The following is a 24268-nucleotide window of genomic DNA, read 5'->3' on the forward strand; positions in this document are numbered from 1 at the left end:
AGTTTTCTCTATGGTTCTGAGAGCGTCTTTCTCCCGAAGCTCATTGCAGCCATCGGTGCACCAACGAAGCGAACTATTCGGAATAATTTGTAAATGTTGGAAACTGCGGGTGATAAAAGAGCCCATGAATTTACAGCATCCCACATGTGGAACTGCGATTATTTAAAATTACAGAACTCCGTCGCTCGCGTAAGCCAACAGACGAAGTGGCATGAAACTAATCACAATTGTCGTACAGGTAAAATTTACAATTTCCATTCCACAAACAGGTCTTAGACACACTATTCTCAGAGGGCAAACCTCACCAAGTAAAACAAGCAGACCCAGCCAAAGAATATATGGCCCTCCGATCACCAATGGAAACCGGATGAGATAAAAGAGTATATCACATGGTATCTACACAATTTTATCCGTCTACTTAGGAACCCAAGGGTCTTATTTCTTCTCACAATACAAAGTCAACTAACAGATAAAAAGAACCAACCACCAAGGCGTTCATCTTAATTCCTTCGGTTTATACACCTGAAAGGGCGTCAGTATTCACATCCATGATTTCATGATGAAATCTTACAACAATGCAAGTGATATTATCCGCACTGCCTCGTGTGAAAGCTGTCTCGGTCAACTTGTGAGCAGCCGTCTCCGGATCTTCTTCCATTCTTGCAAGGGACACCGCATCCTTCATCATCATGACAAGCCAATGATTGTCATGGCATTCATGGGAAAAAGGACGAGCAAAAGAAAATGGTAAACAATTCTACTGCAACTAGAAACTCTATAAAACAAAAGACCGTCCGTTAACAGAGCTGGTGCTCAAGGAGAACAATCCAAACAAAGGAAAAGAGAAATGGTGATATACCATGCTCAAAATGAAACGTGCAAGTTCCGTCAAGTGCAAAAGTAGAAGATGACATTTCTTAACCGAAGTAAACGATAGTTTAGGACAATATATTTATTATGACATGACATGAAATTTTTCTTTTTCATTTGTCTTCTTAAATTTGATCTACTTGCTATTTGTTCCCAAACAAAATAGAAACACCTGTCACTCATAGCCTCACTGCCATGTCACATGTATCTAGAATCTTTAGCAGTCGTGGATCATTAAAGCTTTTTTATCTTGTTTGCTGGTCCACAAAGCAATTGTTTCGGCTTCATAATCAGGGCCAGCATATTTTCTTTATCATAGTTTCTTCCCCAGGCTCTACTCTACAATGTCATAAGGCAACTAACAAAATAAATAATTTCAGCCATTTAATGAAGTACTTATCTAGTCTTCCCGAAAATAAAATAAAATCAAGATGAATCTACACTAGGCCATCTAAAGGAGTGTAGAAGCAATTTTTATTTTTTTTCTAAAAAGTTGAGCACGGTAGAAGCAATGACACTAAAGGATCCCAGTTATATTATATGAGCTAGTAGAAACGAATTCTTACTTCATTTGGCACAACATCCCAGAGTCCATCACTTGCCAACACCAGGAACTCCAACTCCTCATCAACCTCTTGTTCCTGTAAGATGCAGAACACATCAAACTGCTTTCTCTTTAGAACAAGCTCATATTGTTGAAGTTGCACTGAAAGTAAACACCAGCCTCAGATGATGAAACAAAGTTTCAAGAAGATACAAACACTTCTATTAGCTAATAGAGAAGCAGACAAAGAAATGTCGGTTGTTAACTCACAAATACACAATTTTTTTGATGCTTTTTGCAAACATAGTAACATTACTGGACGTTCTTATTTTGCCTCCTTTGGTTTTTATATTGCTGTTGTTTCCTTTCATTTTTTTGAGAATCCAGCTTTCATTACAATCTTTCCATTAATCATTCCCTGAAGTAAAGATGACAACCTAATTACCTGTAATTGGGTTTATCAACTGCCGCTTCATACCAAGAAAGTGAAAATCAACTTCTGAAGACCAATGGTAGCAGCAAAAAGGAAACACTTACATGACCCAGCCCCATGAGAGAGAGAGAGAGAGAGGAAATAGGACTGTCTACAGAACATTGACAGAAAATCATTGTAGTACGGAACCTATACTGAAAAAACTTACACCTATCTGAATAGATATTCAGCTCAACTTGTTGCTGCCTTTCTGCATTAAAAAGTGCAACAAACTGAATCACCTTTATACCTATGGTTTCTCAGGCTGAACATAACATAGATGGGACGGTAAAAAAAAAAAACAAGACAGAAGTACTCTCTACAGAAAATTAGCAAGTCACTGAGCAGGGAGGGGGGACCTCCATGTATCTGATCCCAACAAAGCTGGAAAAAGGCTCCACTCGAAGTGATAGAAATATACTCCTATTGACATGCTCTCCTTCAATACTTAGTTTGAAAACACTATGAAAGAGGTATATTAAGAGCAAGGCTCCTGGAGGAGAAAGAGTACATCAAGCCGGATATGTCAGCAGAGCTACCCCTCAATACTATCTGTGTTGGAAATCAAACTATGAACTTGCTTACAATTTAGGGTTGTATAAAAGAGGGCAACAACCTCTATTAGAAGTGGAGGTTTTACACCAAATGAGTTCAACTACTTTTCCAGTCACTTGTAGAAGAAATACAGATCTAGATGACAAAGAGCATTCTTCAAGAAATCAACAGTTTCTTTACTGAAACCTTAAAGGGTTCAATAAAGAACAGATAAGCCAAAGATGAAACCTTCAATTGCATTGAACCTGCTTCCGTAGATGATGTTCTGTAACATTCTTAAATAGGATTCAACTTGTCGACGTCAAACAAAAGAAAGGGGAGCAGCATGTGTCGCTCTTTGACCAGGTAGTTAACTCATTTAGAGAACCTTAACGAATGAAAGATTTGCCTATCAACCCTAGTAGCTACTCCACTATATGAATGGGCTTCACAGGCATGCAGACACACATAAAGAGAGAGGAGGAGAGAGAAGATAAAGGAGAGTTTCAATAACAGTAATACAATGTTACAGAGAATATAGGATGCAATAAACCTTCATATGTGCTAAAATTCTCTAAGCCATTATTCTTCTCTCTACCAATTCCATGCAACTAAATCAGTAGATCGTGGATCACTGACTGATAAAGCCTTCATTATGAATGATTTCTTAGTCCTACTTGTTTCCTTCAAGTCCTTTTTACGATTATACTTCTTTCAAGAAAGATGGTTCCAGATTTTCATGAATAGAACCTCCAAATGCTGAAGATCACTTTTGAATGCCAGATCAAAGGATTTCTCACCTGAATCTCAGGCTCAGCCACTACAAACTGTTTCAGCATCCGGTTTCCAAATGCACGCGACATTGCCAGCACACCACCCACCCTCCAAGTACCTGCAATACCAGATTAAGCGGGTAAAAGGTAAGACACAAAGTCTGTAAACTTGTTGTGGGACCAAGCCTATAGACATCTATAGTCACTGCAAATATGATTTCCATAATAACAGAATGTTGCAACAAAATACCAGTCCACAGAAAAAATCACTCACATGAACAAACTGTATGTGTTTGACGATGTCACTTTCGTTCTACTTAATGACTTAGGAGGATAGGAAGACACTTTCAAGCAACAAATTGAAATTCATTTTAGAAACAAACAATAAGCATGACTATGAAGTTTAGAAAATGCAATATTTCTAATGAGAAAACTACTCTTCCATGAAAAGATAAGATCATGGGCTTTTCTATCAAAATAGATAAAAGAATGTATTCCAAAATGATTCTCTCCTTGTGCAAGTAATTTGAGAAAAAAGAAATAAAAGAAATTCAAAAAATAACAGAACAGTTAGGAATCGCATCAACGAACAACGAATATGAGACTCATGAGACGGTTTTGGCATGTTTGACAAAAACACAATAACACACAAGTTAGAAGGGAACTAGCATTGAAGTTGTAGAACAAGCAGGCAAAAGAAGATAGCCGATATCGACAAAGAAAGATGTAAACAACCACTTAAACAAAGCCACTCTATCAATAAAACTACCATATAACAGCACAATGGAGGAGGATTCATGAGGCAACACCAACATAGAAGGGTCAAGGATCTGATGATGATGATGATGTAATATTACTGCATGATGAAATTTCTTTATGACAACAGCCACAAAGTTAATATCTGTCAAGAACAATCAACTCACCAGCCCACATAACAACCCCCCCTGCGTTTTCAATCCTCTTTCGTTCATCGCTTCTGTTTGGTTTATGATCATCAGAGAGTGCTATAGCTGCAATACAGGAAGTACATGAAAAACAGACTCGATAAACCTGTAAACAACTCCAGGGAAGAAAACCTATCTATATTTCCAGAAACAGATACTTCTTGAAAAGTCAGTATCTTAATATGAAATAAACAAAGGTAATTTAACACAATTAACTTTGTAAGGCACAGTCAACAAACAGCTTTTAGGACCTCGAATTTGTTCTCAAAATTCCATGGCTTATTATTGCGCCCCAAGGGCAAAAGTGATTTGTTATTCTTTGATGCTGCCCAACCAGTTGCAAAAGCAAATCTCAACAGGTTGGCCAAGATCTCAAAAAGATAAAAACCTAGGAAAATCTTATCAAATATATATAACTTTGTCTTCCACACTTAAAAATATATCGACAAATACAACAGGATTGCATCTTCCCCTCAAAAAAGAAAAAAACCATTGTGCCAGCTAAATATTCTTTTAGAAGCTTTCTCAAATGCAACATCATGTATGGGGACTAAAAGATCTCAAAACTATGACGATGCGAATACGTAAGACACAATAAAAGCAGGTGCAGAGTTTACTCAAAATACATTTGTGCTTGCTACACCTTTCGAGTTTGGTGATCACAAATGAAGATGTGTTCACCAAACATGCGTGAGAGCAAACCAATTTACACACATCGCATTAAATTGCTGTCTTATGTGAAATGATGGAAATCAAAGAAAAAGCAGACTTCATGTCACTGATAATGAAAGCCAGAAAAATATAATAAAAAAAAAATTGCAAGTTAATTTTTTCCACTTCTTTTATACAACTTACAACCTCATCCCAAATTTCCTATTTGAGGTTCAAAACTAACAGATATCTGATTCTTTAACACTGGAATCAATAAAATCTGCCAAAAATAATCCCAGATAATAACTCCAGTTCTTTCTCAAGGAGTAATTCTCCATTTGTGACATAGAGGTTACCAGAGGAAACACAACATTTATTGCAGTATCATTCTTTTTTCAGAATTCATTATGTATCTTTCCTAACACAACATAGGGTCAAAAAATTAGATTGTAGAAAATAAATTGATGTATTGTTAAAGGTAAAATATCATCTGACACTAAGCGATGCCAAAGATGATTCTCCCTAGCCATCCCCATGAAACCCAACAATGAACATATTGGTAACTTGGACAGAGTTACCAAGAGAAGTTATGTGAATTTAACAAACTCAGGCAGTTGAAGCGAATATACCAAAATAAGTTTAGTATGACCAGGGTTTCAAGCTGCAATGATGTAGTTGCTGTAATAGATGGTTTAGGAGTTACTAGAAATGTACTATCCTTCTTCTTCTTCCAGAAATTGACCAAATTATCACATCTAATAATCATCAAATTTTAGTATCAGCTTTAGAACAAATTCACTTTGTTAGCAAGCCACAAAAGTTTTGTCCAACAAGCACAACATGTACCTCTTCCAGCCTTTGAAATTATTGCACGTGAATCTCCAACATTTGCCACATATAAATGGCTCCCAACCAGCACAGCTGTAGATGCTGTTGAACCATCATCTCTATAGGTATTGCTCTCTTGCTCCAAGAAATCCGAATCGGTCTTTAGGTATGTTTCTTCTGCAGCACTCGCATAAAAGAGATAACAAGTATTTAAGAGATTGCATCCTGCATATAAAACATTTACACGAAAACAAGCTGAAGATCAACTTAACACATACTTATAGCTAATTTCGTGTCTGTCATAAATTGCGGATGCTTTAAGAGATTCTCAAATAGATGCTCCTTCAAATATTCAGCAGCTAGTGAACCACCATGACCTAAAAGTATGACAAATAAAGTATATCAAAAAGGACTCTTCCTCAGGAATAAAAAAAGATCTACAGAAACCAATAGATAAGAAACCTAACCATCAAATATCCCAAACATGAAGACTTCCTTTCCATCAACTTTAGATGTCTTAACATCAAAGAAGTCTTCCATGCTTGCTCTCTTCCCCCGGAAGCTTGAATATCCACAGCTTAATCTTCCATCATCACTGTCAGTCAACCACAACATTACATGAATTTTAAACATTTCATCCTCAGACATTACTATTTCATCAGCCAAAAGGCCCAATCAAAAGTTTTTTTACTTTGCCAGATTGGCTAATATCATTGAAAAGCTTAATAATAAAAATGTAGCAGATTTATTAGTATGTTGAGCTGCCAACGATGAAAGTGCAAACCGTATAGCACAAGACGAGATATGTTAAGTCAGGGATAGTTCTCATCATAAAAACATGAAGATAATTACTGTACCAACAAAAAACTCATATAAAATTCGGGGAAAATTGACAATACTATGAAAAGCAAATCATACAGATCCAGATTTTTTTATAAAGATATTAAGAGGATCTCGACATAAATTTCTATTCAGTTACCTAGTTCATCTTTGCATTACCTATTTTTTACCTCAATAATACATCCCTGCTCTTGTCCAAAGTTGAACCGTTGAAGACTATACAGGTGTGATAGAGAGTTGCAGTGGAAGACATAAAGAGTCCTACTTTATCAGTACGCAGGATGCAGACGATATATGACTGGAATTTTTTAAGAATCTTCCATAAGGAACCGACATCTATATCCAGGAAATGGATATGACATTGAACCTCCCAAAACTGGTATAGGCGATTGAACATTTATATCAAGACATAGTAGAGGGAGAAATCAGCAGAAACCCGATTATCAAAAACTTGGCCAGCAAAAAGCCCATGTTTCGTAAGGGAATGAACAGCACATAAGCCATGAGGAAGCCACTAGTAACTGTTCAATTTGACATGACATCTACAAGGGATCACAGAAGAACATCAAAGCCTCACAGGCCTTACTTTAAGCGCTAACAGATTTTAGCAACCATTAGGTAGTGTTCAGACTCAAGAAGTGAACCTTCTCAAGTGTCCAACACTTATGGCACAAGCCACATCTGCCAGCCAGTGACCAAACCAGAAACCATTACAGAGAACACCTTGCTGGAAGAGGTTCCAACATGCTTCATTCATTATGATTAAGATATAATTGAATATCAATAATAGTAAGAGAGAACTGGGTGGGTTCCAGATTAAGAAAGAAAACTCTGCCCAAGGAGTGATTAATTGGACTCTATCCATATAGGCAAGAACCAAATGATATTCAACATTGGCAGGGCTTGCCACATTCAAAACTGGAAGGAACTACTACAATAAATGCACATCTTTATAGCTCCCTGACTTCATTGCAATCAACGTTGAATCACATTGAATCCCCTTCATAGATGTCATCGACTTGTACATTTTCAATACATTGATGCAATGTTTATAAATGGAACAAAGGGAGCAGCCGAATATTTTTTCCATTGTTCTTTCGCAAGTGATTCATATGTCACATTTGAAAATGAATTTTGAATGAAAAAAAGTCAACAAAGACCTCACAAGCTCTATGTTCATCAGTATGTGCCTGAGCTTCCTGCTATTTCATTTACCACTGGTACAAGAGGAGACAACAGGAAGTGGTTATTTAGCCCCATAATTGCACACTTGAAACAGGGAGGTGCATGTAATCAGTAATGACAAAATTTATGAATTCTATGGCTGTTTTTCAGTTCTTCCAGGGGAAACACAACTAGCAATGAGAAGAGTAGCCTCCATCAAATTTGATCAGGAAAAGCCATGCACTTGCTTTATTTGGATCACAATGTTAAGAAAATATTATCTAATGCATATCATTCTATTTTGCAGCGTGTTCAAGAGTGTATACGACTAATTCATGAGAGTAAAAAGCTGGGGTACTAAATGACAAAGGTAGATAAAAAGCCTGTCTGAAATTTTTCAAAAGATACATAGAATGACACTCAACTTATGAGCTGTTATTGAATGTAAATGGTACATAATGGTTGACACTTACCGATTTTTTTTCTTTGTGTGTGTGTGAGAAAGGAGGGGGGGGGGGGGGGGGGGGGGGGTTGGGTTGTATGTGCTATTCAAAAGATTAATGCTTAGGTCACTGATAATCAAAACATACAAAAAACTCAGATGGAAAGTGAGGAGTTGACAGTGATATGTGCCAAGTAACTGCTTCCTAGCTAGATTATCCGCAATGCTTTTTGCACTTCTAAAGGTATGCAACCAAGAAACGCTCAAACGACAAGTCAAGTTTAGCTAAAATTTCATATTTTATAGTACATAAAATAAAATGTGTATTCCAGATTAACAAGTTTCATCACTAATCCACAATTCAATCATTTCCCTGAGCAGAATATAAAATATCATAATCCGACTAAACGTATTAACTATTAAATTTGCAAAACCAATATAACATAAAAATTGAAGTGTTTGACTATCACAGAATGCAATTCAGACCTTTTTTCCCCAAAAGTGACGGCAATTTGGATCATTGACAATACATTCACGCAGTACATTGATAATTCATTCACGTATACAAACCAGAGAATTTTAATGCTGATTGCAAGTAGTCAACAGTCAACTTTATCCTACATGCTGTTAGAATCTTCTGTTGGATTTGACAAGACACATCAACATAAGGAGCGCAAAGGAAAGCTAAAGACACTACAACCTTTCAATCTAAAAGAAAACTAATCAAAATGTATCCAAATCCAGAATAAGAATAGCGGTACCTCCATTTTCAAATTATACACGGAAATTTAAGGCAGAAACAATATGTAAACAAAGCAGCATTAAATAAATTAAGAATTACATAAGTGAAAGCATGTAATGCCCGCGAATTATGGTTATGACGATACCTTTTCCATCCTCCACTGGCATAACCACCGCCTTCTACATTATCCTTCTCTGGCAAGACATTCATAACAGCCCTTGGTCCAGCTGTTGCTCCCGTATCAACCATCATTGTACCTATAGCCCGGAACTTTTGGTTCAAATGATAATTTGCTCGAAACCTTGCATCCAATTGCTTCCTCAAATACTTCAGCTGCACGATTTCATCACCAAAGCTCGCTAGTTGGTTCGCTCGAAGGAGAATGTTCCTTAAGCTAACGTTGCATAACATCTAAATCAGATATGTTGTAGCTTAAAATGCTTCGATCGGCCTAATTGCCAGAATTTCCTGTTCGGCAGAAATAAGAAACAATGTACAAAAGAAACCAGACAAATGAATTGATCAAAAACAAGATCTCTCCAAAAAAAATTGCACGAAAACACGTTCAAACAATCAAATGAGGCAATGAGAGACCTTATAGGAAAATAGAGAGCCTCATTAACTGCGCCACTAATTAGACACTGAACCACTTGAAAGCTAGATCTAATGCAGATCATACGATGATCCTCTAAACCTATATCATTCCGGTACAGTATCTTAAAAGTTCACTAGATCTTTACAGGAACTTCTGTAGAGATTTAAAGGAGAGCCAGATCCTCCTAAGAACCTTTGATTGAAAGAGCGAAGCCTTTACAGTTACAATTCAACCGTAACAGATAAAATTATCAGACGTTAAAGATAGATTGCCGCCGTGACGCGAATGGTGGAAAAATAGATTATCCAGATCGAGCTCGACTGCTCCACAGATTCATTCAGAGAAAACAGGAAAAAAAATGAAAAAAAGCTCGCCGCATACAAATACGAGGGGTTATTGAAACCCTAGCAATTGAAGGCGAGATCAACCAAAGGCAGTAGGAATAGAGAGACGAACGGGACGGGAGGGTTTATAGGAAGCGAGCGGAAGAGGTGAGAGGGAGAGAGTGAGAAGCGCCCGGCTCCCCTTCGGTTGGCACGGAGATGCAACGGAAACGTGGCGATCGCATGCATTTTTGCCCCTCTCGCCGCCTTTCTTCCGCTTCTACCACGCACGTGTACGTGAGCGTTGGTGTAGTAACATTGTTATTTCCCGCGTGTCTGGTAACGTACGGCCACAGTTCCCTCCGGAGAGAAATGCATCCGTGCTGGTCCACCCTCCATTTATCGACCGCGCAGACCTGAAATTGAAGGCTTCGTGGGTGAGGGACCACTCAAAAAACCTAGCTCTCACGTAAAAGTGCTTGAATCGGTCCACTCGGTAACTTTTTTTATTACAGCTGTATAATTACCGCAGAAAAGGAGCCGGATTATGAGATCTTCTTCAATAGTATATACGTCCTGATGCGTGCAGCCTAAGTTTGAGAGATATTTTAAATTCGTAAATAACTCTTTCTAATACGAGGAGCGTTGATTTCTATTTTCCTTTTTGTTTCCACAATTAAAAAAGGTAGCAAGGATAAGAACTCAAATCAAATTGTATCCATCTACCAAGTAGTTAAATAGTTGTGTTATAGTTAAAGAGTCGCTACGGCAACTTGTTGTAAATATATAAATACATGTCTCCTCATAAAAAAAATACGATGAATTATTGGCCGTCGATTAGACGTCGGTAGATTTTGTTTTACATTAATCATATGCAATACTTTTATAAATGAGCAAGGTGAAGATATTTACGGAGCTTGCCATGAAGTGAGGGGGATTTGTATTTTAAAAATAATAATAATTCAATTATCAAGTTGAGACCAGAATAGTTGATTAGACGGTTTACACCAATTCAACCGATAAGACCGTGTTTCCCTCTCAATGTCAAAGGGTTTGTTTGGAACCCCATTGAAAATAAAATGAGAATTTGACCATTGTTGTTCCAAGACTAAGTTTGTGAAAAAAAGAATTGATCATTATCTTATTTTTACTAACTACTTTTAGAAATAATAATGATCAATTTTTTTTTCTTTCCTAGGGGTTCCAAACATATCAACTCAGTTCATTTTTACGATTTATTCAAACCATATTTGGCTCTCTTCAGAACTACTTGCGCACTGGAAACCGAACAAGGTGAAGTTAGGAAGACTCCCATGTAGTGAAACGAAGGGGGCGAAGACTCCCATGTAGTGAAACGAAGGGGGCAGGCGTAAAGTCGAGCCCTTATCATTCCAAGCTTGTTTGCCTTAAAACCTTTTTGATAGCAAAGGGAGGGGAATCTTCTTCCTGGGATTTATAACATTGGATTAAAATATTTTTTTAGCATTGTCCAATTTGGATTTGAGAAGTTAACCAATAAGATTTTAATTTACAACGCCTGAATTGGACAAAGGCTTTCAATTTGAAAAGAGAAACAAAGATTACTTACATTTATGTCAAGCATTCACAATTAATTGATGCAAGAAGAATTAGGTTAAATATCAATACTAGTAAAAATTAAATTTGTTCATGGAACTTTTCTAATCTAGTTTAAGAGGGGTGGAGTAGGATGAAAACCAAATGTAATCAAATTCATAATATGAATGGGTTTTTATTTTTGTGAGCTAGTATACTTCATTTCCTTCTCCCACTCTTTTTTGTGTTGTTTTTTTTATGGAGGAAAAGGAGATTCCTCTCCTAAAGGTGGCCAAAGAGAGGAAGGAAGGCTTGTCACTTTTTATGGTAGGGGGAAATTTTCTCCATGTTTCCATAACCTAATTGATTGGCAAGGTCAACTAAATCTTTAATCTGTTATTAGTCAATAAATATTTATGGACTTAATAATGCACATAGTCTACCATGTGGTTGTACTTTATTCTCTCGAATTGAATATTTGAAAATTTGAAAATTATTATTATCATTATTTTCTAAATAAAAAAACACTTATATTTGACATCAGACACAATAAAATAGAATCAAAGGATAGATATAACAAAGTAATGGATAAATCATAAGCCTATTAAGCTTTTTACGATTTAAAAACAATAACTAACTTTCGACAGAGCCTCCTCATTACGAATTATATCCAATGTCTCAGGTTCAAATTTAAACTGATAGTAAAAATGATATTATGATTTTATTTTTTTATATTTTAAGTGGTTAAACAACTAAATGGAGACGTTTTAGTACAATTTATGCAGAAACCCACCTAAGTAACTATAATTTATTTAATTAAATTTACTCCTAATGTTGTCTTAAAAGGGCACAAGTCTTGGTCAAATTTCACTCATTGAATTTTGACGTTTCTTAAATGATAAATTGACTAATCCCACTAAAAATAACCTGTCCTTTAGATTGGGTAGATATCTTATTAAAGTCAACCATACAAGCCATCAGATTGGTTACATTAAATGAAAATATTAAACCAAATCTAACTGTATACTGTACACATGTGGAGGTTTTCTCAGCCGCGTCTCAGCAGAAAATATAATCAAAGCCATTCTTTTACATGAAAAGATATATTGGGATCCATTGTACCCGAGTTGTATCTCTCGCACATGGGAAGAGATTTCTGATTTCAGCTTTGCCAGGTGTTGTCGTGTAGAGAAGATCGGTTGGATTATAGGACTCCAATTTAATGCGAGTAACGAGTTGCGAATTGAGATTAGAAGCTTTATGAAATCAAGGCAAAAATTGACCGCAGGACTGCAGAGTCAAAGTAGGGAAGAAAAGAGAGCGTAAGGGCAAATGGGTGAAGTTATCGTACGGGATTAGTGTAAGGAAGAATATTTGCTGGGCCGTGCTTGACCACGCAGCTGACCGTCCGAGGAAGCTCGACGGAAGACTCGGATTGGGGTGTTTTTTCCACGGGAATCGCACGCGGCCTACCAGTAGGGCCAGAGTGACCTGTAACTTTGATGGACTTACTTTCTCTGCTCAGTTTACCCAAAGCTGCTTTCTTTAAAAAATTTAACGATAAGCTATTTGAAAATCGCTGTCCTAGAAGTATCAGCGAACCTTCCTGTTTTTTATTTTTGTTTTCTTTATCTGGCCTTTCGACTTCCTTTCTGGTGTCTCGTCGAAACCGATGATCGGTTGTCCTGGTCGTCGATGGAGGAAGAGGTCCGGTTTTAGTTCCGTTTCGGTGCTCTTGTGTTTGATTCGTGTGTGCTTTTTAGAACTTTATCTGATCTTGTTTTCTGGTCATGTTATTGTTTAGTCCGTGTCGATTGCAGTAGGAAAGCAGTTCATGGAATTTTTCATTCTTCATTTTGTTCTGTCCGAGCTGAAGCTTTGTTGAATTCTTTGATTTTAATGGATGCGTTTCCATTATCCATTTGCCTCGAATTGGTTTTGCTGTATAGAATTAGTATGTGGAGCTGTGGAGTTCTATTTATCATGTTTTGAGTGATTGGGCGGAGCGATCCTGTACCTTTTTCGTGTGTGTCTGGTCAGGGTTCTTCTTCATCGAGGTTTTCGTTGTCACTGTGTATGGTTTCGTGGATTTCTTTGTATGGTAATGCTTATCTTCCCTTTTCTGGCTACTGCGGAACTGTGTGGAAAATGGGGATTTTTTATTTTTATTTTATTTTGGAACTTTTCCGTGGGAGAATGGGGCTAGGAGAGGTGTTTTGCGGTCTGAACTTTGTAAATTTGTTGATTATTTGATTTTATCAGCAGTATGCTCGAGATCTTTGATATGCTAAATGGTTATATTTTTTGAAGTTGATCAAGGAGTAAACTAGTACCCAATTTGGTGATTGTCTTTATCTATTGCTGTCAAAATTGCTAAATTTTTATAAACTTTTATAAGACACGATATTGTTTGACGACGCTCGTTGACAAAAACTTCTAAAAAAACATTAATGTGCCTAGGAGTAGACTCTATGTGACAATTGGGGTGAATAATGCAACATATCACAAAAATATTAACTAGTTACGTAAGTGCTCAGGATGCAACATTAGGTGCAGGTTCAAAAAATTGCGTTATCTCACTGCTCATTCAACTCTTGTTAGTGTAGAGCATAAATTTGTTATAGAGGGGGATCTAAACCTTCTTTGTTTGTGTCTGCTGTTTTCATGATAAGACCCGTGTACCCCACTTCTCCATTATTGCACCTGAGTCTGTTTTGCTGGGGCCAAGTTAACACAGAGTGCACAGGAAGAGCTCAAATATTGCAGTTGAAATTATTTGTCATTTGGGAGTTGACTTGTGGAAAATTTGCTTCAAGTCATATTAGATCGAGTGAATATTTCATCATAAAATTACAGTTGAACCCACAACATCTCAAAATCTATACGGTCATATATTTCATTTTGAAAAAAAATCATGGCTAGTTTTAAGTTATTAAGGGAGTTGACTTTACATGCTTATTTTGGCTTTTTTTTTTTATGTAGTATTTATGTCTCTGTTCTGCCTTTTTTCGATACAGTTAAGTTTCTGGAAATACAAGGAGCTGACAGTTTGAAGCTGAGCTCTCTTAGATATGTTTCAAACTAGCTTATCTGGGAACCAATGAACGGAAGGTAGAATATGCAAGCTTGTTGTCTCTGATTGTCTCAAGGTTGATTTGGCATACCTGCAGTGAAGGAGACGAGTTAAAAGTTATGAATTACAGAGAAGAGAAATTTGTGAGGTCAGTTTCTTTAAATATGTGAGAATGCTACTTGATCTTTGTATTAATCTAGTTCTTTGGTCATAAATTTGTGAGCATGCTACGTAGTTTACTTGTTGTGGATTGAGATGCTTTCTTTGTGAACTTTTTTCACTTTAGCAAAAGTTTCACGAGCTTGTAATTTGTTTGGAAAATGGTTGGCTCTTATTAGTAACCAGTTCTTTCGTTCATACTTATGAGTGTGGTCATGACGTTCAAGAGATCAATTATTGTCTACATAGAATTGGTGTCTCCTTTGTGCTTGAGTATAAATGTGTAATTGGTAATTCTTTCATTCATCCTGCTGAGACTATATGCTATATTTTCTGTCTTAATCAGGTTTCAAGACTGGAATTCAGATAGATCGGTAAGTTCAGAAAGGAAATCTTCTCCAGGGCAAGGAGACCTTTCTGGGAAGATCAGAAAAACTGTCCAGTTTCTCTCAGAATGTGTCCAAAGAGGTCTTGAAAGAGGCTCTGGAAGAATTAGAAGTATTAGAAAATCATTTCACTTTGAATCTATCAAAGATTCGTCGGAGGAGTCAGGCTCTAGGAAGATTCTTGATCCTCAGGGACCTTTTCTCCAGCGATGGAACAAAATTTTTGTCCTAGCATGTGTCGTCGCTGTCTCTGTTGATCCGTTGTTCTTCTACATACCGGTTGTTGACAGAGAAAAGAAATGTCTCGATTTGGATCACAACTTGGAGGCGGCAGCTAGTGTTTTGCGTTCCTTTACTGATATCTTCTATTTACTACATATTATCTTTCAGTTCCGTACTGGTTTTATTGCTCCTTCTTCGAGAGTGTTTGGAAGGGGTGTCTTGGTTGAAGACCCTATAGCGATAGCCAAGAGATACTTGTCATCATACTTCCTCATTGATATTCTTGCTGTTCTACCTCTCCCACAGGTGATGCAAATTATTTTTTCACCTAAAAGTTTGAACTTCAATTTAATTCTTCAGAGATTGCGTATCTCCCTTGATATAGAAATGTTGTTCTTCTTCAGGTGATCATTTTGTTTGTGATTCCCAAGTTGAGAGGCTCACCTTCTCTTAATGCGAAAAATCTGTTGGGATTCATTGTTGTCCTTCAGTATATTCCCAGGCTCGCTCGGATCTATCCTTTGTGGAGGGAAGTCACAAGATCTTCTGGGATAATCACTGAAACGGCATGGGTGGGGGCTGCTTTCAATCTCTTTCTATACATGCTGGCAAGTCATGTAAGTATGATTTTTGGAAGTGTTGTGTTTGTGACACTCCACAACACAGATAGATATGATGCTGTTAAATACTCTTACCTTTTTAAATCTTTTACTAGCCTGTGCTGTTGATCATTTCTTGGATGAGATTGATAAGTTGCTGTACCAGTGATTATGATTTTTTAAGTACATATAGAGAAGCTTCATGAATTAGTTAGTAACAGAGCTTCCTTTGATAAATTCTCTGTGAGGAAACCATCTCTATTATTATATAGTGTTATTTATTTCTAGAAGAAACCTGCAGAAGTTTTTTGAAAAAAAAATATAACAGTAGCATGGTCAAATTTGCTTTCTGGCATGTGAAAATAGTTTTTCTCTCTATATAAGTATATGTAAATCATTTTCTCAAATAATATATGTGTATAATATGTGAAATTTGAACCAACAGCTCCAAACTAACACTGCTGTATGAAATGACAAATTTACTATATCTGAGTCATAGTTCAAGGTTGGTCGTTAACTTAAACTTCTGTCTGAAAGTGGTTTGGAAGAATATACAGCAAAGAAACTAGCATATGGCTGAGGTGGATGGAGAATGATTCATGTAGCAACCTTAACATAGTTGAGACTAGACTATGCTGATGATAGTGACCCCATGATCTTACGTTGGGCAGAAAATTCTCCTCCAGGATACTGGTGATTGAGGTATAAGACCTCAAGTAGATGTGAAATAAAAGCCTTTTTCCTTACTCTTACATTACCTGTTGATAGTCCTAACCACAGTCATAAAATATTACCTTGTCGTTTCTTATTCATGGAAAGGTGGGTGGTCATTGGAGGTCATTTGACACATTGCAAGGGGATGCGACTCAAGTATTTTTTTTTCCCAAGGATGTAGTCTTTCTTATTTATTAGTTTCATCGGGTTCTGGGAACTTCAGTTGATGTATTAAACTTGATAAATTTTCAAAATATGAGTGAATGTAGAGAAAAAGGAGGATATCAAAACAGGAGGTAATAGAGCATGTTGGAGAGTTTGCATTAGTTATCTTATTGACCCTCTTTGCTTTTTAGTTTTATTCATAAGATGAAAAAAGAAGTTCTAACAAGTCCCTTACATTTAACACTGATCTAGTGAGTATATTAGTCCAAAACTGAGATCTAGGAGTAACAGAATTAGTACAGTCCCTTACATACTAGGCCAATCCTATGAGGATATTACCTCTCAGTCCAAAACTGAGATCTAGGAAGTAACAGATACACTACATACTTAATATCTTTAACAAGCTTGTATGTGCTGTGGTCTTTAAAGTACTTAAGATGTTTGAAGGAGCTGGATGACCCCTCTTTTTCCAATTTCCAATGAAAGACTGAAAAAACCTTCTCTTGCTGCTGTAAACTATTTTGTTGATCACCATCGCACCATTTTTAGTTTTTCTTTATTCTTTAAAAAGTAGAAGTTGATAGATTTTGTTAGGTTATAGCCTATGTGGATTATTACTACAATTAGAACAGTTTCACGTATTATTTTCTATTGATTAAAAGTTTACCTTTTGCAATAACAGTTTCACCTATTTGATTAAAAGTTTACCTCAATAATGAATATAAATTGCCATTTGTTTTCTTAATTATTAATTCGATTTTCATCAGGTACTTGGAGCCGGTTGGTATCTACTTGCAATTGCGAGAGAAGATACGTGCTGGCAGAAAGCCTGCAGTCGTCATGATGGCTGTGATATGACCTCTTTATATTGTGGAGACAATACTAGTGGAGCAGGCAAAGAATTCCTTAATGAATTTTGTCCTATTGAAGAAAATAGTGATGCTTTTGACTTTGGAATATACTTACGAGCTCTTGATAGTGAAGTGGTTCAATCAAGAGATTTTCCAAAGAAGTTCTTTTTCTGCTTTTGGTGGGGATTGCAAAATCTGAGGTTTGCATGAGCTGGATGTCTTCTTTTGTAATTTTCACTAATCTAACTTTCGTGTTGGATATATTTCTCTTGGAGCTGTGACTGATTGATCTCATTCCTGATAAAAGTTGCTACCTTCAATTTTGCAGTTCTCTTGGCCAAAACTTGCAAACAAGCACTTTTGTCTGGGAGATCTCCTATGCAGTTTTCATTTCCATCTGTGGCTTGGTGCTGTTTTCACTTCTCATAGGAAATATGCAGGTATGCACAAGAATAATCACATTCTACTCCATATATCAATCTTATAATATAAAAAATCATAATAAGTTCTAGAATCTTATACATATTTAGTCCTTTAGAACTTTAGGTTCTATGTATTTTTTCACTTAATATGGCAATAATAAGTCAATGGGTATAGAATGATTGATCAACCAGAGAGCTGTCGGGTGCCAGCAAAACTATTGATCGATCAGTTGTTGTATGCAATGGTCGTTCAATCATTGTTTGCAAGGTATGATCAATCATGTGATTGCAGGTGGTCATTGGATGGTGTGAGCATGCTTCCCCTCCACCGTGGCGCCATTGGGACATCTTTCGGGAGATTTTAGATATTATCTCACTCCACTCTTATATTTGGTCTCACATTCCAAGATCTGCAAATTCGGATGCAAATGTGTTAGCCAAACAAGGAGCGTCCCTGCAATCTCTGTTCCCTCTTCATTTGTAATTTTTTCTTGTTAATATATATAAATACGTCTTTATAAAAAAAAAATCATGTGATGCAATGGATGATCAATCATTGTATGCAATGGTTGATCTAGCATTGTCTTCAATGGTCGATCAATCTACCAACAGGTCTTTTTGAAAATAGAGTTTTTCTTTAGTCTTTGATTGTTTAAGGATAAACTTACGATTTCCTTTTGAGCATGGAAGAAATAAAAGAGAAGGCTTGTCATAGGCAGCCAAATTGACATCAAAATTGGTTTGTTTCTCAGAGGTAGGTAATAGGTACCTTCTCGAATTCGTACTAGTTATCTCACTTTCTACTTTCGACTCTATTCCACTCTTTCGTCTTGCAATGATTCATTGTTTTCAGTGCAAATCGTTCAAAACCCAATCACAGTCTCAAATCCCTATTTCTAATTTTTACGACACAATCTCCATAGAAAGCAAGCTCTTTGATCATCTTCCCAAAAACCAGGAAAACTTTGTGGATCTCAGTGCTTCCATAGTCTAATTAGACCCTCTTTCGTGTGTATTTGAAAAACTAAGATTTGAGGCAGTGACTAATGTTGAAACTACTGCATGCTGAAACATGATCAAGTTATGATCCATTTACTTTTCACCCTCGAAGTCTGTAGCTATGAGTAATAATATGGAATTATTAAACAATAATATGAAATCAAGGGTGTAAACCCTGGCAGAGGCACTGAGGTAACTGTTGAGGTCTTGAAGTGGATAGTACTTGGTGATCCCATTGGTATTTTTTCTGCGACAGGTGCAAATTTTTTGTTGTTATGCCATTGCCAATAGATGAGAGACTTGCATTTGCTTTCTATCCTTTGATGGGAGATGTTGCCCTGTGAATGGAGAGGTACAGATGGTTCTGGGCAGAAGAGCTCATGTCAAACAACTGGGTCTGGCTTGAATTGAATCTGATTCTGCAATATCTCAAAATGATTTGATTTGAAATCTTGAGATATGATTTGGTGCAATCACATATCATCTGTGACTCAGATATTGAAATACTGCCCCACCTTTTTGATCTTGATATGTTATGCTTCTTGTCCATATTGAAAGGTGCCACATTACTAGTATTATCCAAGCAGATGAATTTTTTCAGGACTTGAGCTCTGACCTAGAGAAAGGCACACCATATTATAGAAACCCTGCATTTATTTCTTGGCAAGGGTTACTCAGATATTGAAATACTGCCCCACCTTTTCTATCTTGATATGTTATGCTTCTTGTCCATATTGAAAGGTGCCAAATTACTAGTATTATCCACGTAGATGAATTTTTTCAGGACTTGAGCTCTGACCTAGAGAAAGGCACACCATATTATAGAAACCCTGCATTTATTTCTTGGCAAGGGTTAGTGATCTTTCGACTGTGTTAAAGTTGGTCCTGTTAATCCAAGAGGACTTGAGCTCTGACCTAGAGAAAGGCACACCATATTATAGAAACCCTGCATCTATTTCTCGGCAAGGGTTAGTGACTGTGTTAAAGTTGGTCCTGTTAATCCAAGAGGACTTGAGCTCTGACCTAGAGAAAGGCACACCATATTATAGAAACCCTGCATCTATTTCTCGGCAAGGGTTAGTGATCTTTCGACTGTGTTAAAGTTGGTCCTGTTAATCCAAGAATGATGATCCGAAGTTAAGAGACTTTTCCTGAACTAATATAGGATCTTTTTAAGCTCAAACCACTGTAGGACTGTTACCCTGTATACAACAACTCTTGCTTTCTTACGACTAGCCTGAACACAAACTCGCCTTGGTTTGGCTTCTATACTACATTATAATTGGGTTAGTTTCTCTGATAATTACTAGCATTTTCTAACTAATAAGCATAGTATTCTTTCAAGCTCAAACCAATGTGGGACTATTCTCTTCTACACAAGGATTCTTGTGACTCACTCAGACAACTGGCATAAGATGTTGAGCAAATGTACAACTATAGATTGGTCTACCGTTGAACAAATCTACAACTCTAGATTGGTCTACTGTTGAGCAAATCTATGACTCTAGATATTGGTCTACTTTGTCCACCAACAAACTGGAGTTCTTTCAATTTTATCTCTCATGAAACTGTACTTCCAGTTTTAGCATGTGAGCACGTGAAGTTACTTTTGCATTGGAAAGTAGGATTGAGTACTTTTTTTCGGCACTTCTGTAATTCAATTTCCCATCCAAAAGAAAGTATATGAACAGTCTTCTTCTTCTGCATTTGCCTTACACCTTCTATTCCTCACACAATATGTCCTCGTCTTCTGTTCCCGTCTTATCTCTCATGAAAAGATGCTTGCACTAGTATACTAGTGAAGCAATTCCAACCACACCATACACATTTTCGGACTGCTCTACTCATACTTCTACCAGGATCACCAGTCCTCATCTGTTAGCAGCCTTGAATGATATGTTCCCGCCATCTTTCATCAGGACCGCTCTGCTTGTGAGAGGAAAACCTAGAGCTGTAGACACAGTATTCCAGCTATAATTAGTTTTTTTTAATAATTCAATTGGATAAACTGGATCAGACTAGACAGTACTCAGCTGTGTCTGATTTTTTACTCAGGTGCTCATTGAATCTTGAGGTCCAGAGTGATTATTTCTATAAAATAGCAGCAATTGAGAGATCAGAGGACCTAAGGTCGTGTGGTCTGATGGTATTCTCTTTACAACCAGGAGCGTCAGGTCGCGACTTCGAATCGCGCTACGCCCTCTCAAAAAAAATAAAAATTGAGAGATCAGAGGGAGAGATTATGAGTAGAGATAATAGAGAGAAAAATGAGAGAAGGCAGCGGGATGGAACTGCCGTCTGTTTGGAGAGAATGAGCACTTTGTCCACTCTATTCTTATATTAGGACAAGTAAAAGAAAGTAAAACTTAAAATCCCCTCTCCCTAATACTTGTATCTACTCATATTTCAGCACATAAAACGGTAAAAACCTACAGAGGTATCTAATGAAACTTAATACAAGATAGAAAATGCTACTGAATTACTACCTGCATTAAAATGACCAATCTATCCCACAGCAGTGTTTTAACAATTTCTTTGATCATTTTGGCTGTTTAGCTAGTCATTGGGCTGTAATGCCACTTGAGGTCCTGCTGTAATTTCTTTTATTGGAGAGTTCTGGTTAAACCAATTTGTTACTTCTCTATCTGCATAATTTTTCTCAGAAGATTTAGTAAGACAAGATGCTAAATAACAGAGGTATAACACACAAAATGTCGATAAAAAACATCATATGAGGGTATCAAGTTAAACATTATAGTTACCTCTTTCTTTCTTCTGAATCGATGACATTAATTTCTTGTATGCTGTATACGCTGACTGGATCAGACCTATCTTCAATCTACTACTGTGAGATTGGAAGAAATGAGGGTGAAGAGACAAGATGCTGAGCAATGGATGGCTCACCGCTTGCTTCCAGAACACCTGAGAGAGCGGATCCGACGGTATGAACAATACAGATGGCAGGAAACAAGAGGGGTAGATGAAGAGAGTCTGCTTCGGAATCTTCCAAAGGACCTTCGAAGGGATATAAAACGCCATCTCTGCTTATCACTTGTTACGAGAGTAAGTCACTACATATTAGTATATTTTTCTATGTCATTATTTTAATACGTCAATATATAGTTATTCTGTTTATTGTTTCTTGCTGCTCCACTGGTCTTTCTTCTGACTGAAATTGAATTTTGATTTGCTAAAGAGCAGTTCAGTTATATACCTTTCCTCTTTGATGTAAATCAGTGATTCTGATCTCAAACTCTTTTAACTTCTCACAATCTCTGATAAGGATATATTGCATTAGAGTTAAAATGGAAGTCTCAAACACTTGCAGCTAAAGTTTGTTTTATTTGTTGGCTAAATTCATCAATTTTGATGCAGTTCCTTGTCATCTTGAACAGAGATGCTGAAAACGTATTCTCATCAGTTTCTCTCACCTGTTAGCTTGTATTACTTTAGTGTTTCACAATGATAACATGATAATTAGCTTTAGTAAGCTCATCCAAAATTCTCTCAACTTGCTTTTATGCTGAGGTCATGTTGCTTGATGTTAAAAGAGGGAGCCTCCAACTTGTGGTTAAGGTCTCTTGAGTTTGTTGCCAAATGTGACTATCTTGATGCACTTCTGATCTGGTTCAGGGGAAATCTGGTGAAAAAAAAGCTGAACTAATTTAAATTCAGTCTACTTTTTCCAGGCCATAAAAAAAAATAAAAAATAAAAAAAATCACTGTCTACTTTTTTCAGGCCATTAAAAACAGTCTGTTCACTCATTGGTTTTTTAAAATTGATTTGTGATTTTATCAAGAAGGAAGAGAAGAAACAAGGTAAATACCAAAAGGGTGGCACTGAGGAAAGAAAGAATTCAATTAAGCAGAAAAAACTACATCCACTGAAAAAGAAACATTTTTTTCTCTTATTGGTTTGAACCATCCAATAACATCTTTACCAGGCTAGGTATTGTACTCATCATAGAAATGTGCTAGAACTCAGAAAAACCAGTGAGTTATCCATTGGCTGAGTCCCATATTTGTATCATTTGGTAGCTAATCTTTGGTGGAGCATGCCCAAAAATTTTGCATTATCATATCATAATTGTAGAATTTCTGCCCTTCTGTTCTTAAACTAATTGGTAAGGCAGAAGATTTTCCCCTCTTTCCTTCTCAAAAGAAAGTGAAATGATACTCCAACAATCCTGATACCAATCAGGTCTACCCCTTTCTTATATATATTCAACCATTTTCTGATATGTTTACTTTGACAAGAAATATCAATTGTGATTAACTCCTAATCCTGCTGTTTTTTATTTTTATTCAGGTCCCTATGTTTGAAAAGATGGATGAACAACTACTAGATGCCATGTGCGATCGTCTCAAGCCTGCACTCTACACAGAGGACAGTTACATAGTCCGTGAGGGGGATCCAGTTGATGAGATGCTCTTCATAATGAGAGGAAAGCTTGAAAGTGTAACTACTAATGGTGGAAGAACTGGTTTTTTCAACTCTGATGTTCTCAAGGCAGGGGATTTCTGTGGTGAAGAGCTTCTCACATGGGCACTGGATCCTCACTCCTCCAACCTCCCAACCTCCACCAGGACAGTGCGGGCCATCACTGAGGTTGAGGCCTTCGCTTTCATGGCCGATGACCTAAAATTTGTAGCCTCTCAGTTCCGTAGGCTTCACAGTAAGCAACTGCGGCATACCTTCAGGTTCTATTCTCAGCAATGGAGGACTTGGGCAGCCTGTTTTATACAAGCAGCTTGGCGCAGGCATATCAAGAAGAAGCATGAAGAATCTCTACATGAAGAAGAAGATAGACTTCAAGCTGCTCTGGAGAGAGGAAATGGTGGATCTCCCAGCCTAGGGGCCGCCATTTATGCTTCACGTTTTGCTGCTAATGCATTGAAAGCTTTGCGCCGCAATAGAACCCGCAAGACCAGGCTAGCTGATAGATTGTCACCAATGCTGCTTCAGAAGCCAGCTGAACCTGATTTTACCTCGGAAGAGGTACAATAGCCCTGTAAGGTAATTTTTGTTTCATATTTTGATACCTTTATTTATCTTTTCTCTGTAAAGGAATCTCTGATAGATTGATTATCTTTTGTTGTCTATGTAAAAAGTAATAGGCACAAGGTTGATACAACATTTGGAGGGTTTGTAATGTCATTGCCGTCGTGTACAGTTAAATGTTTTATGCTGGTCTCTGTCTCCGTTTGGGGAATCTCGTTTAAATCATGTAAATATGTATCTCATGGAGGGTTCAGGAGTGCTCCATTGGCCATTCGTAACTAGAAGTTGGGAACTTGGGCCAAAGAAAAAGCAAGAAAAATCTGAAAAAGAGTACAAGATTTTGCCATGTTGCAGCGCACCCATCGACAATCTATCACTTACGGATTCAAATTCTTCATCA

At 37.1% G+C, this 24268-nt stretch overlaps 2 protein-coding genes across 3 annotated transcripts; one reads left to right on the top strand and one right to left on the bottom strand.

Moving 5' to 3' along the window:
• Positions 1-239: 239 nt before the first annotated feature.
• LOC137961959 (probable protein phosphatase 2C 52) lies at positions 240-9989 on the bottom strand. Of its 2 annotated transcripts, none has more exons than XM_068808619.1 (9): positions 9399-9985; positions 8950-9272; positions 6084-6211; positions 5895-5993; positions 5635-5793; positions 4117-4203; positions 3221-3312; positions 1437-1511; positions 240-679 (listed from the first exon to the last, which is right to left on the bottom strand). In XM_068808619.1, exons 2-9 carry the CDS (start codon positions 9213-9215, stop codon positions 515-517), a joined length of 1071 nt encoding a protein of 356 aa, XP_068664720.1. In that variant the 5' UTR covers positions 9216-9272; positions 9399-9985; the 3' UTR covers positions 240-514. The 2 variants fall into 2 exon arrangements, with proteins under 2 accessions (XP_068664720.1, XP_068664721.1); XM_068808620.1 differs by lacking the exon at positions 240-679 and adding an exon at positions 699-775 and having other exon boundaries at positions 9399-9989.
• Positions 9990-12878: 2889 nt separating this feature from the next.
• LOC137962053 (cyclic nucleotide-gated ion channel 1-like) lies at positions 12879-24050 on the top strand. Its single transcript, XM_068808769.1, has 8 exons — positions 12879-12983; positions 14294-14497; positions 14855-15422; positions 15521-15733; positions 17362-17645; positions 17774-17885; positions 21693-21929; positions 23176-24050. Exons 2-8 carry the CDS (start codon positions 14469-14471, stop codon positions 23872-23874), a joined length of 2142 nt encoding a protein of 713 aa, XP_068664870.1. The 5' UTR covers positions 12879-12983; positions 14294-14468; the 3' UTR covers positions 23875-24050.
• Positions 24051-24268: the final 218 nt, after the last annotated feature.

This window comes from Aristolochia californica, unplaced genomic scaffold, assembly GCF_029961685.1.
Source record: "Aristolochia californica isolate CCGP_79_NKW_82.1479 unplaced genomic scaffold, dmAriCali1.0.hap1 SCAF_4, whole genome shotgun sequence".
Taxonomy (NCBI): domain Eukaryota; kingdom Viridiplantae; phylum Streptophyta; class Magnoliopsida; order Piperales; family Aristolochiaceae; genus Aristolochia; species Aristolochia californica.

Coding starts and splice junctions, on each gene's coding strand:
- LOC137961959 (XM_068808619.1), bottom strand. CDS start 9,215: ATGTTATGCAACGTTAGCTTAAGGAACATTCTCCTTCGAGCGAACCAA. Junction 5,794..5,894: donor AGACACGAAATTAGCTATAA/GTATGTGTTAAG, acceptor CGAGTGCTGCAG/AAGAAACATACCTAAAGACC. Junction 3,313..4,116: donor GGGGGTTGTTATGTGGGCTG/GTGAGTTGATTG, acceptor CTGGTATTGCAG/GTACTTGGAGGGTGGGTGGT.
- LOC137962053 (XM_068808769.1), top strand. CDS start 14,469: ATGAATTACAGAGAAGAGAAATTTGTGAG. Junction 15,423..15,520: donor CTGTTCTACCTCTCCCACAG/GTGATGCAAATT, acceptor GTTCTTCTTCAG/GTGATCATTTTGTTTGTGAT. Junction 15,734..17,361: donor TATACATGCTGGCAAGTCAT/GTAAGTATGATT, acceptor GATTTTCATCAG/GTACTTGGAGCCGGTTGGTA.